This window comes from Triturus cristatus, chromosome 4_2 (assembly GCF_964204655.1).
Source record: "Triturus cristatus chromosome 4_2, aTriCri1.1, whole genome shotgun sequence".
Classification (NCBI taxonomy): Eukaryota; Metazoa; Chordata; class Amphibia; order Caudata; family Salamandridae; genus Triturus; species Triturus cristatus.
The window spans coordinates 510,706,190-510,720,633 of NC_140586.1; the positions used below are offsets into that span (position 1 = coordinate 510,706,190).

At 48.6% G+C, this 14,444-nt stretch overlaps 1 protein-coding gene across 2 annotated transcripts in view; it reads left to right on the forward strand.

The window, feature by feature from the left end:
- LOC146834639 (di-N-acetylchitobiase-like) overlaps positions 1 to 14,444 on the forward strand; it is a 149,737-nt gene that overhangs the window by 123,786 nt on the left and 11,507 nt on the right. The window contains exons 5-6 of one of the 2 annotated variants that reach the window (XM_085602108.1): positions 4,298 to 4,395; positions 12,175 to 12,324. In XM_085602108.1, coding sequence (XP_085458234.1) covers positions 4,298 to 4,395; positions 12,175 to 12,324 — 248 coding nt within the window. The remainder of the gene's footprint in view (positions 1 to 4,297; positions 4,396 to 12,174; positions 12,325 to 14,444) is intronic. The other variant, XM_085602109.1, reaches the window with a different exon arrangement.

Genomic DNA, 14,444 nt, shown 5'->3' on the forward strand with positions numbered 1-14,444 from the left:
TCAACCAATAACATTAAGGGCCATATTATGAGTTTGGCAGCCCTCCTGTCGGCCCGCCACACCCGCGCCTACAGGAGGATCGCCAAACCCATTTACTGACCTCCCGAGGGGGGTTTACTGACTTCCCAAGTAGAGTTTTTCATTTACTTTTTAAAACGTGCTCCTTCTACTTGGTTTTTCGGGTCCCTCTCTCTTTTTTTAAATTAATTTGACCACTCAACTCTTCGCCACTATTCTCTATGCCTCTTCTTTCTACGCCACTCCAAGTATCACCACTCTACTCTACGCCATTCTGCTCTGTGCCACTCTGCTCTATAGCACTCCATACCACTCCGCTCTACTCTACTCCATTTCACACAGTACCTCTTTACTGCACTCTAGGCCACTCCACTCTACAGTAAAGTAAAAACTCCCCTTGGGAGGTCAGTAATTCACACTCATATATTCCACAACCACTTGCTCAGGCTTAAATCAGGCAGACAGCCCTCCTCACCCCAAGCAAAACAAAGCTAGTACCACATAAATGTCAGAATATAGACTTTTAATGAAGTGCTTTCCAGCACTTAGTAAAATGTTTAAATCACATATAAAAGTCTATGTCCATATTACATTGAAAATCCTCTTAAAAATATGAAAAGTTAAAAACATCTCATTTGATATATATTCAAATTCTAAAATAACCCCACAATGCAGCGCAAAGAAAATAGAAAACTTAAAAAACAATTAAAACATAAATGGAGAGGGAAAAACAAATAAGACCACACTCTTTCCACTGCTACTAATCTGTTATGATCTTTGTACAAGGTACCTGATATTTCCAAGTGGTGATCACTTATAGTATCACAATGTTGAACAGATTGAGTACACACAATATATGTTGCCGCGTTTCAGTGGAATATGTAGATTGTTATCAACTTCGTCAGGACAAAACATCAAATAATTTCTCCCACAAATGTTCACAAAAGAACAATATTTAAAAGTCTGTATGAAAAATATATAGAAAACCATTTGTTACATAATCTGAATGTTACATTACTAACTGCTGTAACACATAAATACTCTAGTGATGAATGCTCTGAGATATAAATAAGAGTTTACGAAATGTTTTTGTAATTCCATGTGCGTTTTAGATTATTATATTATGTTTTGTCCTGGAGAAGGTGACATGTGTGTTGTCTTATTTGTTTCTCCCTCTTAATTTATGTTTTAAATGTTCAATTTTCTCTTTTTCTTTGCGCCCCATTGTGGGGTTATTTTATGCTTCGATTATATGTCAGATTATATGTTTTTTAGGTCTCGCCTACGCAGCGTGCATGCGCTGAATAGGAGAGACCTTTAGTAATCAGTCCGCTTTTTTGCCCAAACACATGCTGGCGTTGCATTGCTTTCAATGGCAACGCGTGCACGTTTGGAGATTCCCTTGCGGGAGTGAGCTTTGGCAACATCTGTTTGTAATTAACTTCCAAACAGATGGTGCCCGAGGCTCGGTCCCACAAGGGAATCGCTGTGTGTTCTCTCGGCCACACTCCCCCCACCCCTCCCACTTGTTAACCCGCTCCAACACCTGCGAACGTCCCCGGTTAAGTCAAACAACCGAATTTACCGACGCCTTTTTAGGCAAAGGGCCGTTTTCCTAGAACGAAACCAAAAGCGTGAGTTCTTGCGCTTTGCTATTTACACTCCATTGAATAGCTTTAAATGCGCATCCGGGATGTGTCTGCTAGGGGGCAGACAATATTTATTTGTATTTTTAAATTAAAAACCCTGTTCTTCCATCCACAAATTTTAAATATAGGTGGATTTAAACAAAACAAAGTAGATGTTTATATTTAACACACATGCATGCAGCCGAGGAAAACATATTGTAGTTTAGTTAATTTATAAGAATTCCATCTTAAAACACTAAGAAAAGAAAAGAAAAATCGCAAAGAAATCAGTTGAAGCCACCGTGGGACTCTTCTGGATTCACTAGAGAAATAAATGGTTTCAATAGCAAGTGTTGTAATTTTCACTAAATATGCCATTCGTTGATTATGTCTACTGACTTAGTCTGTATTTTCTAGCCATTGGAACACCCCATGCTTTTTTTCTGAATCTCACATATAGAACAGCATCCTGAAATACTGTGCGTCACTTGGGCCCAGCAGAAATTATTTGTAACTGGCCTCTGATATTTGTACTCCTCGGGACTTATGAGACACGCAAAAAAAGGCGCCTTTTTAAGCACGGGAAAAAAGACCACCCGGCGTATAATATGGAGGAAATTTCGTTGTCTCTGTTTCTGTGGTGATGGACAACTCCAAGTGCTAAGTGGTAACAAAGTGTGGCTGCACCTCCCTGTGAAGCAGAGGGAGACCCCGGACCCACCCTGTTGATATCTATCTCAGGCTGTCCCCCCCCCCCTCTTTGAGGGGGTGCGTGTCACACTGTTGTGGACTGAGGTCTGGTGTCTGCTTCCCGGAGGGCTGCTTCCGCTGTGACATCATCGCTGACTCGGGCTTGTTGTGTCTGGCTGCATCCCGACTACCACACACGTCGGTGTTTCAGTCATGACTCCGGTTGGTGCTGTACAGGTTCCCGTTCTTTTAGTTCTCCGGGGTGAGGTAGAGCGGTGACTCAAGAGTGCGCATTTGTTGCCTATCTCACTCGCAATAACCAGCACGCGGCAGCACCTGGGAAAGGACGTCATTTGGGGATACATAGTGTGAAAATGAAATATCGTGGAGAAGAGTGGCATAATTAGGGTTTAAAGTGTGCCAGGTCCTGCCAGTGCTCAGCATCTGTAGTTTCTAAAAAGCAGGTGCTAAGACGGGTCCCTGTTGGGCTCACCATTTTTGCTCTCAGGGTAAAAAAAAATCCTAACTCTGCAGCAGTACCACCCTTCATTGCCTTTGATGTAACTTCAAAGACACTGGTTATAGTTCTTTCACTGTCTCCTCAATTGCAAATGGAAGCATTTTCAATATCATAAACAACGAAGCCGTAGTTGTTGCTTATTTATCTTTGAATGCCTCAAGCTGCAGCAACTGAAAAGAGACTACATTACTTTGCTTGTTTTAATGAAAGGGAAGAAAGACCATAGACACCCTCCTAATATAAATATTGTTGATTGTTTTCATATAGAAACAAGCATTGGCATAGCCAATAGGTCTCGCCTTTGGGACCTTATAAGTGTTTAGTTATCCAGCACAATATCCTTGGTGCAACAACATCAAGTGTTGCATAGCCAATAGGTCTCGCCTTTGGGACCTTATACGTGTTTAGCCATGCAACAGTTGGTGTTGTTGCACTAAGGATATTGTGCTGCATAACTAAATACTTAAAAGGTCCCAAAAGCGAGACCTATTGGCTATGCCAATGCTTGTTTACTTTTCCTGTATTAAGGAATTTTCAATGTAATATTGACATAGACTTTTAGTTGTGATTTATAAATGTAACATAGTGCTGGCAAGTGCTTCATTAAAACTCTGCGTATTCTGACACTTATGTGGTACTAGCTTTGTTTTGCTAAGGCTGAGAAGGGTTGTCAGCCTGATGTATGCTTGAGCAAGTGGCCATGGAATATATGAGTGTGAATTACTGACCTCCCAAGGGGAGTTGTTACTTTACTGTTTAAAACAGTGCTCCTTCCCCTTGGTTTGTGGGGCTCTTCTCTTGTTTTATTTATTTGACCACTCAACTCTACTCCACTATTCACTATGCCTCTCCATTCTACAACGCTCTACTTATCGCCACTTTACTCTATGGCACCCCACTGTACTCTATGCCACACTACTCTGTGACACTCTATTCCGCTCTACTCTATGCCACACGACTATGTCACTCTACTCCACTCTTATCGACTCTATTTTATGCCACTCTACTCTACTCCAAGCCACTCTATATCACTCTCTACTCCATGCAACTCTACGCCACTCTACTCCACACAATGTCGCTCCACGCCACTTTAGTCTACATCTCTCTACTCTGTGCCACTGTACTCTACACCACTCCTCTCCACTCTACACCATTCCACTCCACTCTACTCTTCTGTATGCCACTCCAGGTTGCAGAAATGTCCATGTGTGTTCCACGACCCCAAGGAACTTCCTGTGGGGAAACCTCACAGTCAGTCATATTAAAACTGGAAATGAGCAAGTCCTGTTAAAAACAGTTTGGTCTGTGAGAATGCCCATCAACCTATAAATGATATTTGTTGAAGTTAATATTTAAGGAGAAGTAAGCACCTTTTATTCTGTTTTTTACTAGTTTACTTCAGTTAGCAATTTCTGATATTTCGTACTTTATGTCCAACTAGGATATGAGGACTACATTAATCTGGGCATTGATCATAAGAAACTTGTGATGGGTGTTCCTTGGTATGGCTATGATTACGTGTGCCATGATTTATATAAGGTAAGAGCAAATCACATATATCTTACTTTTTGTTGCTTGGTTCCATATTTGCCCGTGATCTGAAAGAAACACGTTAGTTAGATTCCTCAGTTTAGATTCCTCACCTTAGAATATCCCCAGGCGTCAGGCTGGATCCGGAAAGATTTTTGTAGCAATACCCCTTGCGCATCGCTAGGTGTCGTCTGCGGCTCCGCGTCCGTCGTCGGCGTCGTGCGCCGGAATGACGTCGTCTGAGTACTTAGACGCCGCCCTCGCGCGCTGACGTCAGTTCTTCTTTTTTCCGCGCCAGTAAGCGCCGATCCGGGAAGAGCTTACCCCTAGTCATTTTTTGACTAACTTTTTTGACTCTTTTTGGTCTATCGACTCGACTCTGGTGCCGGTAGGATGCCTGGTTTCAAAGCCTGTGATGCCTGTCATCGCCTGATGTCGGTGACGGATCACCATCGCCAGTGCCTTTATTGCCTGGGGGCCGACCATGACGCGGAGTCGTACCTCGATTGCCAGGCCTTGACATCGGAAGCTAGGCGGGAGCGGTCCCGTAAGCTTCTCGAGCTTCGGCACTCAGCTCCACGCCGCTCTCGGTCCCGGTCCAGGAGGAGGTCCAAGGACCGATCGCGGAGCCGCAGCCATCATCATCGCTCGTCGGGGTCTTCGGGTAAGTCGAGGCACTCCAAGAAGTCCAAGAGACGACATCGCTCTTCGGACTCCCCTCGCCAGTCGTGCGACTCGGCCGAGGGTCAGGGTGGTCCCACCCCCGCGGCTGCATCAGAGCCGCAGGAGCCGCGTCCGTCCCCATACCCGCCGGTCCCTGGGACTGACGCGACTCCGGCGGAAGTCAGTGCCTTCCTCTCAGTCATGAGGGGCCTGGCTCCGCCGTCGACGCCTGTAGGCGCGCCTTCGGGCCCCGCAGGTTCGACTGGGCGACCTCGCGTGCCGGCGGCTCCGGCCTCGGCGCCGGCCCCGACGCCAGAGGTCCCCGAGGGATCCAGGCCCCAGACGACGTCGTTCCCCAGTTTAGCCCCGGTCCGGGCCCGACGCCGGCGCGGCGCCGCTGCCGGCGCCGATTGGTAAATGCTTCATCTACTGCCCGGCTCCGATTGTTCCTCCTGTTTATCGGGAATCGGATGACGAGGGCGACTGGGAGGGGTCTGATGACCCTATGGCCGCTCAGGCCCAACTTTCTCAGGACTGGGCAGAGGAATTGGGGGATGCCAGCGGTCTGGATACCTCCCCGGATGCTGGTTTCATCTCTCCTCCGACTGTGGCCTCGGAGGAGGGTGCAGCCTTCTCAGTGGTGCTGCGCAAGGCGGCCGAAGCCCTAGGGCTCGAGTTGCCTGCTGTGGCCGTGAGGACTAACGTCCTCACAGAGGTCCTTCAACCGACAGCAAGCTCCACTGAGCCTCTTCTGCAGTTTAATGAGGCCCTCATTGACGTTCTGCAGGGCACTTGGTCCAAGCCCTCCACATTCCCTCCTGTGGACCGGAACGTTGCCCGGCTCCACCGCCATGCTCCGGGCGACCCCAGTTTCCTCTCCCAACACCCCACCCCCGAGAGTCTGGTTATCCAGGCCTCAACCTCCCAACCCTCCTTCCCATCCGCTCCTCCGGATCGGGAATCCAAGAGGTTGGAACAGTTTGGCAAGAAACTGTTCTCGTCCCTGAGTTTGGGACTGCGGTCTTTAAATACTGCTTGCCTTTTGGACCGTTATTCCCACTCTCTGTGGGATACGGTGGAGGACATGCAGCCCTTGTGCCCGGTGGAGGCCCGGACACGACTCGCTCAAGCACTTGCTGACGGTCGAGATGCAGCACGGCATGCCATACGGTGTGGACTTGACACCACGGACTCGCTGGGTCGGGCGATTTCCACCACGGTGGCGCTTCGGTGTCACGCCTGGCTGAGGTCCACGTCATTTTCGGGGGATGTCCAGAGTTCCCTCATGGACATGCCCTTTGATGGCACTCGCCTTTTTGGTGAGAAGGCGGACAGTGCGCTGGCTCGGTTCAAGGACTCCCGGGCCACGGCCAAGTCCTTGGGTCTTTTGGCCCCGCGGCCGCAAACTTCCGCCTTTCGTCCCTTTCGTGGCCAAGGAAGGGGCGCCTCCTCACGTCCGCCCAGCCACCGGCCGCAGAACCAACCTGCACGCGGGCGTGGATTCCGCCGAGGCGGTGCTGGAGGTCAACGTGCCGGTCAGTCCACATCCACCCCGGCAGCATCCGCCTCAAAGCCCTCCTAGTCCGAGCTTTCAGGCCCATTCAACGCCAGTGGGCGGCAGAGTTCGCCATCACCTGATCCACTGGCGCTCCATCACGTCGGACAGGTGGGTGCTGCAAATCGTCCGAAGGGGCTACTCCCTCCCCTTCGAGACGACCCCTCCAGCCATGCCAACGCTGAACCACCGTATGTCGGGGGATCATTTGCATCTTCTACGAGAGGAAGTTTCGGCCCTCTTGGCCAAAGAGGCCGTCAAGCGCGTTCCTGGTCCAGAAGTAGGTCGTGGTTGTTATTCCCACTACTTTCTGGTTCCCAAGAAGGGCAGAGGGGGTCTACGCCCGATCTTGGACCTCAGGAGCGTCAACGCCTTCCTCCGGAAGGACCGGTTCAAGATGCTCACTTTAGCTCAGGTTCTGGCTGCCCTAGACCCTGGAGACCGGATGGTAGCGTTGGACTTGCAGGACGCATATTTCCACATCCCCGTCCTGCAGGCCCACCGGCGTTACCTGCGGTTCACGGTGGGTCAGGAGCACTTTCAGTTCACCGTGCTCCCCTTCGGCCTCACCAGTGCCCCTCGGGTGTTCACGAAAGTGATGGCGGTGGTCGCAGCTCATCTGCGCAGATCAGGGGTTCCAGTCTTCCCCTATCTCGACGACTGGCTGTTGAAAGCGGGCTCGCCCCAGCAAGTCGTCTCTCACCTCCAGACTACGGCCGACCTCCTGCACTTGCTGGGGTTCTCCATCGATGTGCCCAGAAGCTCCTTTTCATTGGAGCGGTTCTCAATTCTGCGCAGTTCCGGGTCAATCCGCCGGAACAGCGGGACCGGGACATTCAGGCCCTGATTTCCATCTTCCGGCCTCTGTCCTGGGTTTCGGTCAGGTTGGTGCTGGGGCTGATGGCCTCCTGCATCCTGTTGGTACCTCACGCCAGGTGGCGGATGCGGGCTCTGCAGTGGGACCTGAAGTTTCAGTGGGCCCAGCATCGAGGCAACCTGTCCGACCATGTCCTGATCTCGGAGGGCACTGCGAACCAGCTGCAGTGGTGGCTCACGAATCGCGATTGGGTCAGCGGCAGATCCCTCTCCCTACCCCAACCGGAGCATGTCGTAGTGACGGATGCGTCCCTCCTGGGATGGGGGGGCCATATGGGAGAGGCGGAGATCAGAGGACTCTGGTCTCCGGCGGAGACTCGGCTCCATATCAACCTATTGGAGCTGAGGGCGATCCGACTTGCACTGAAAGCCTTCCTTCCCTCTGTCCGGGGAAGTGTTGTGCAGGTGTTCACGGACAACACCACCGCCATGTGGTATTGCAACAAACAGGGCGGGGTGGGGTCGTGGACCCTTTGTCAGGAGGCTCTGGGCCTCTGGACATGGCTGGAACATCAGGGCATCACCCTGGTGGTTCAACATCTGGCAGGCTCTCTGAACGCCAGAGCAGACGAACTCAGCCGCCGGTGCATGATGGATCACGAATGGCGTCTTACTCGGACGTGGCGCAAGGTCTCTTTCTGCAGTGGGGAGAGCCTTGGTTAGATCTATTCGCCACCGAAGAGAACGTGCAATGTCAGCAGTTCTGTGCGTTGGAATTTCCAAGGCGGCACTCGCTCGGAGACGCTTTTCGTCGCGAGTGGAGTTTCGGTCTGTTGTACGCCTTTCCGCCTATACCACTTCTGATCAGAGTGCTGAAGAAGATCAGGCGCGACAGGGCCCAAGTCATCTTGGTGGCTCCGGATTGGGCACGAAGATACTGGTATCCCGAGCTACTCAGTATGTCCATCGATCCCCCGATACGACTGCCTCTTCAGGAGGACCTTCTGTCGCAGCAGCAGGGGACGGTCCTCCACCCGAACCTGTCCAGCCTCCACCTCCAAGCGTGGAGATTGAGCGGCGGCAGTTGATGCCATTTGACTTGCCTCCTGAAGTCTGTGATGTCATTCTGGCAGCCAGGCGTCCCTCCACAAAGACGGTATACGCCTGCCGGTGGAACAAATTTGTGGCATGGTGCACAGCAAAGGCTGTGGATCCCCTTTCTGCCCCTCTTTCTGAGGTTCTCCTCTTTCTTCTTTCTTTGGCCCAGCAGAGCTGTGCTCTGGGCACCTTGAAGGGTTATCTTGCTGCAATCTCTGCTTTCTTAAGGCTTCCTGATCAGCCTTCTCTTTTCAAGTCCCCTGTTGTCTCCCGTTTTCTCAAGGGCATTACTCATATGTTCCCTCCTGTTCCATTCGTAATGCCTCATTGGGACTTGAACCTTGTTCTTACTTTTCTGATGTGCGCTCCCTTTGAGCCCCTTCACAACTGTCCACTTCGTCTACTTACTCTGAAAACTGCCTTCCTGGTGGCTATCACCTCCGCTAGGTGGGTGAGTGGGCTCCAGGCTCTGTCAGCTAAGCCTCCCTTCCTTTCGGTTCATCCGGATAAGGTTTTCCTCCGGACACGTCCTTCTTTCCTTCCTAAAGTTGTGACTCCCTTTCACATCGGGCAATCTGCACGCTGCCCACCTTCTTTCCGCCTCCGCATCCTTCAAAAGATGAAGAGAGGCTCCACCGTCTGGACCCAAAACGTGCACTGTCATTTTATTTGGCCCGCACAAACCAGTTCCGGGTGGACGACCAACTTTTTGTTGGATATGTAGGTGCGAAGAAGGGTAAAGCTGTGCACAAGCGGACCATCTCACGATGGGTCGTGTTGTGTATTCCACCCGGGCCACAGCGGCGACAACTGCCCTGGGACGGGGAGTCCCCTTGCAGGACATCTGTCAGGCGGCGACGTGGGCTTCACTGCACACGTTCGCCAAGCACTATTGCCTGGACAGCCAAGTCCGGAGAGATGGCCACTTTGGCCGTTCTGTTCTCCAGGACTTTCTGGTGTGATCTTGGTTCGCAGGCCCACCTCCGGGGTTGGTATTGCTGGGGTATCTATTCTAAGGTGAGGAATCTAACTAACGTGTTTCTTTCAGATGAACAAGTTACTTACCTTCGGTAACGATGTATCTGTAAGAAACATTAGTTAGTTAGATTCCTCACCGACCCACCCAGCCTCCCGGTTCTGCGAACCGACATCTAGGGTTAAGGTTCTCCCTTTCAGGGCCCTAGATTTTTTGACATCAGTATCGGTCTCTTGCATGGCTCAGCATCCCTGGCGCGGAAAGCTATGTATAAGAACTGATGTCAGCGCGCGAGGGCGGCGTCTAATTACTCCGACGACGTCATTCCGGCGCACGACGCCGACGACGGACGCGAAGCCGCAGACGACGCCTAGCAAGGGGTATTGCTTCAAAAATCTTTCCGGATCCAGCCTGACGCCTGGGGATATTCTAAGGTGAGGAATCTAAGGTGAGGAATCTAACTAACTAATGTAACTTGTTCTTTAGTTAGAATGAGATGCACATGATTAGAGGGGCGTTTTTCTAGAATGCTCCTGCCCCCATGCAATTTGCCTGTTTATTTAGGTATTTGTCGTGTTCATGGTTAATCAAGAGTCTTGTATCATAATCTCTCGTTATTACTGGGTTAATATTTACTTTCTCCGGTTTCTGCAGGGTTCAGGTGGAAATCACTTCTCATGTGCAGTAACTGGTTTGTGGATCTTTTATCCAGCTGATGAGTAACTAGTCGTGCTTGTTTAAACTATTCAAAATCATACCCCAAACTTTCATAGAATACCTATCACATTCAACTATGCAGCATTAACTTGGTGTCTCTTATCAAAGAAAAAAGTGCATTCAGAGAACTTAGAAGTTGAGATAGGGCAGTCTAAACCGTATGTAGAAATACATGTCATCTAAACATTGATGCACTACTTCAGTTGTGCCTCCTCTGTATGGGTGACTACCTTTCCATTTTTCTGACAGCCCATTAGTGTTGAGAAAACCGTATAGCACCATGTTACATTATGTACTCAACACTAATAGACTTACTGTAACTACTGATTGTCATGCGCCCTAGTGCTGATCTGACAGGCATCATTGAGCTCTCTCTGGCTCAGTCATGGTCTCACTGTGGCGGTGGAACCCTGCATGAAGCAGGGTGCAAACCCACGGTCACCTTTTGACACTTTGTCTCACTATGATGGAGTAGGGGGGCAGCAAGTTAGCTGACCCCAGCCCTGCATGTGACAACAAGGGGGAATGTTAAATCAGAGCACGAGTCTCTCCAGCTGCACCATTTCCTTTATTCTACGTCCTCTGGAGAAGCTGGCAGAGGAGTCCTGGTGCTTCTGGTCCCCAAACCTTCAGACCATTCCATTTATTGCTCCCACATCCACAGCGGCTTTTCTCCTGCAAAACCTGCTCCTTTTGCTGAGTCTCTGTAACAGTCACTTTTTAGCCCTGGACCCTGTCACCCTCAGCTGTCAAAGCATCAATTTTAGCCCTCCATCTCCTTGTTCAATTTATACTTGCTCTGATTCCTTGTATTCTGGACAGAATGCATATTTCATGTAGAGTAAAAACACAAACTCGCGGAACTCTTGGGAATGGCTAAAGCAAAGCTACCATGTTCACTTTGCTCCAAATGAAACCGCTGCACATCAGTCGTGAGGGAAAGAAGATATTTCATTTTTTAATATATGTCGATTTGTACCCTGGACTCCACACATTCAACAAAGGAAAGTGGATTATATCTTCATCTCTCCCCTTCTTACTCTATTTCCACAGATCCAGATGTAACCAAATTAAAGTTGACTCCTGTTCTGTCTTGGGGAAGTAGGTCAATGAGCCATACACCAATTAATGGGTCCTACCCCAAACCTTAGTGTCTGCAGCGGATTACGCCCCTTTGATACCTTACTCTAACTTCCTCATCACGAGTTGGGGTATTTCACCCACAGCAATAATAATGGGTGAAATAACCCAAGTGTGACTGGCCCTGGAATTAGCAGATCCGAAAACTCTACAACCAGTAGTTCCAGGTACAAAGACATCTGTTCAGTCAGAGTTGGGAGAGGTGAGCGCGTGGCTCACGGTTCGATCCCCAGCACCGGAGGCAGATCAGTCCAGCACCATGTGACTCTGGGCAAATAGCTCTCTTAATCTCCCAGACGGCCCCCAGCGCCTTGAGACGCTTACGGGTGATTAGTTTGTGCTGTACAAATACCGGGTATATAGTGACTGCAGGGCAGGGGCTGCACTTACCCCCTATAGCAGCCTAGAGGGGGAACACATGGCATCCCAGAAGCCCTACAACATTTTCAACTCAATCAAATTGATTAAGTCCAGTTATTTCCTAGTTTGATGGCTCGTGCTGTTACAGTTATTTCAGTTGAGCATAGCATCAATTTCAGCAGTAAGGGGGGGGGGCTGTATAAAACATGAGATGGTGCAAAAGCAGTTAAGCAGAGATACTTGAACAAGGAGGGATGGATGGCATTTTAAAGTTTTAACGTAGAAGATAAAATAGTCATCCATATTTTTAATTTTTCCAACTTTTTCTTTCCAGCATTGAATGAAATAACCTAAATTAGCCTTAGATTGCAAATGTTTAAAAATCGTTTACTGGTGTGATCAACTTGCTTTTTAAAATATTTATGTATGCTTTTTTAATACTGATTTGGCTTTTTTGTTGCAGGAGCGTGTGTGTACTATTAAACTGACTTCGCATTACAAAAGCAAAGTAGGCAATCAGGTCTGCTATAAAACACTTATGAAACAAGTAAATGGATCATTAACTGGCAGACTGTGGGATGATGGTGTAAAGTCTCCCTATTTTGATTACAAGGTAACTTCGCTTTTTGTCGCTAGTCCTTTCAAGTGTAAATATATAGATGTTTGCAGTGCTTAATTGTCAACAGAATAAGTGCTGGAGCCCAAAGTTTTGCTCAGAAGCAGGTGGCCGACGCTATTGAATATTGGTGGTGGCAAATAACAAGGTTGCGTAGTCTTGACACCACCTTTTGCCTCTTTCATTCGCCATCAGACACTCCCTGCCTCTTTTTCACTCTTTCAGATTCTTTTTCATCCCTGCTTAAATTTTGCAGAGGGAAAATAAGTGTTGGTCCTCTAAAATGAGTTCTGGTGAGCCTCACTTGCACTCACTGGCCAAAATTAAGTGTGCGCGCGCCATATTTGGTCTGACTGCTTTACTTACTTAATTATGTAATTCCAAGTACAAGGAAACCCATCCCACCAACAAATACAATAACGTAGCCAACTTGATTTCTGTTGTCGATGGCATCATAGCCAGTTATTTTCTGACTGAAGATTTATTAGCGTCATTTTCCCTGCCCCTCCCCAGTTACTGAGGTGGTCTAATCTAGTCATTCCTCACTGACCTACTGTCCCTTCTGCTGCACATTGTTCGGCCTGATCACTCAACCTACAAGTGGACTGTAGGAAGTACCCAGGGCGGGTGGGCACAGCCACAGGCCTCGCATCCTGCTCTTCTAAAGTTTTGTGAGGCTAAAACCCATCTCTTTCCCCCAGTCTCCTTTCTCTTGTCCACTTATTTGAGTCGTCTTCTTAATCTGTGTTACATCCCGTTCTTGGTGCACCACTACCCTCTACCCTCTGTGTCCAAACTACCTCTCCCCCAAAGACAGATCTCCCCTTCCAGTATACATCTGGCCACACCCTTGAAACCATGGTGAAAGCTCTCCCGGTTCCATTTCTTGTCCTTATCTCCTCCTACTCGTCTGTTTGCAGATCTGCTTTCCATTGCTGGGCTCTCGCCTGCAGTCCCCATGTGAAGGTCTGCTGTCACTACAGTACAGTAGTTGCTCTTCCTCGCTTAGTATGCGGAGGCTTATCTCTATTTAATTGAATCAGAGATCTCTTCCCCAGTTTCTCTACTAGAGCCCTCCTCCTGCTCAGCTCCCCCATCCATGCCTCCTTTCTCCCACCATTGCTTTGCTTCCCTGGCATTCTGTGATGTGTACTTTTCCTATCTCCTCATTATGGATGGCAGGTCCCTCCATCTCTATCTTATTAAATGTGCCAGAGAGGAAAGAGCCTGCACAGTAGGCCAGTAGAAGTAGCTAGTACCCTTCATGCACCCCACAACAAGACTGCACATCCTCCAAAATCAATGAATGTTTCCTTCATTTTTCTTTTGTATTACACGATCAAAGGTAACATCTCAACTCACCATGCCACTGATCCAGACCAGCACCTTCTACCCATTGACTGATAGGCCTGGCACGGAAACAGAATGAAAGGCTACATTCATTGTGGTCAGGTGATGAAAGTAAGCTTCTGAGCAGTGTTAATAACAAGAGGCAAAAAGTATATGACCTCCTTGAGCTCCACCCTTGGCACAGGCGACAGATCTATTTCAGCAAGATCTGTGACAATATTTCCTACCTCCTAGAGGTTTGATCTATTGGGCTGACACTGGAAGATTCCTTGTAACTTATGTGGGCTCTGAAATGTGAGCGTAAGAAGACTTGCCTGGAAAGAAGGTACATAAAACATAGAGAACAAAACAACGCACCTAACAGTGTAGGCACAGAAGGCCCACACAGCCAGAAAAAGGTCAAGAAACACTGCATTTGAGAAATGAATTGACAAATATGACATAGAAACCAGTGAACTAAATTTGAGGAGCAAGGAACTAAAAAATTATGCAAAGCAACTAGGTGCATGGTGAAACAGGCTGAAAGTCATGTTCGTGAGAGTTAAAGCTTTAGTATACCTGCATCACCTTGCAATTGGGCATAAACCTGTCAAATAAACATTTCAAGAAATAGCAATTAAAAAGTGGGCTTGGGTGCCCTCTTCTAAAACTATTTGCAAAAAAGGATAAATTAATAAATATGGCGACAATTCAGGCACGATATGCCCACCAATACCCTGACAAAATGTGGATTCAACATAATAAGTCGTCTTAGTTCCATTAAACTT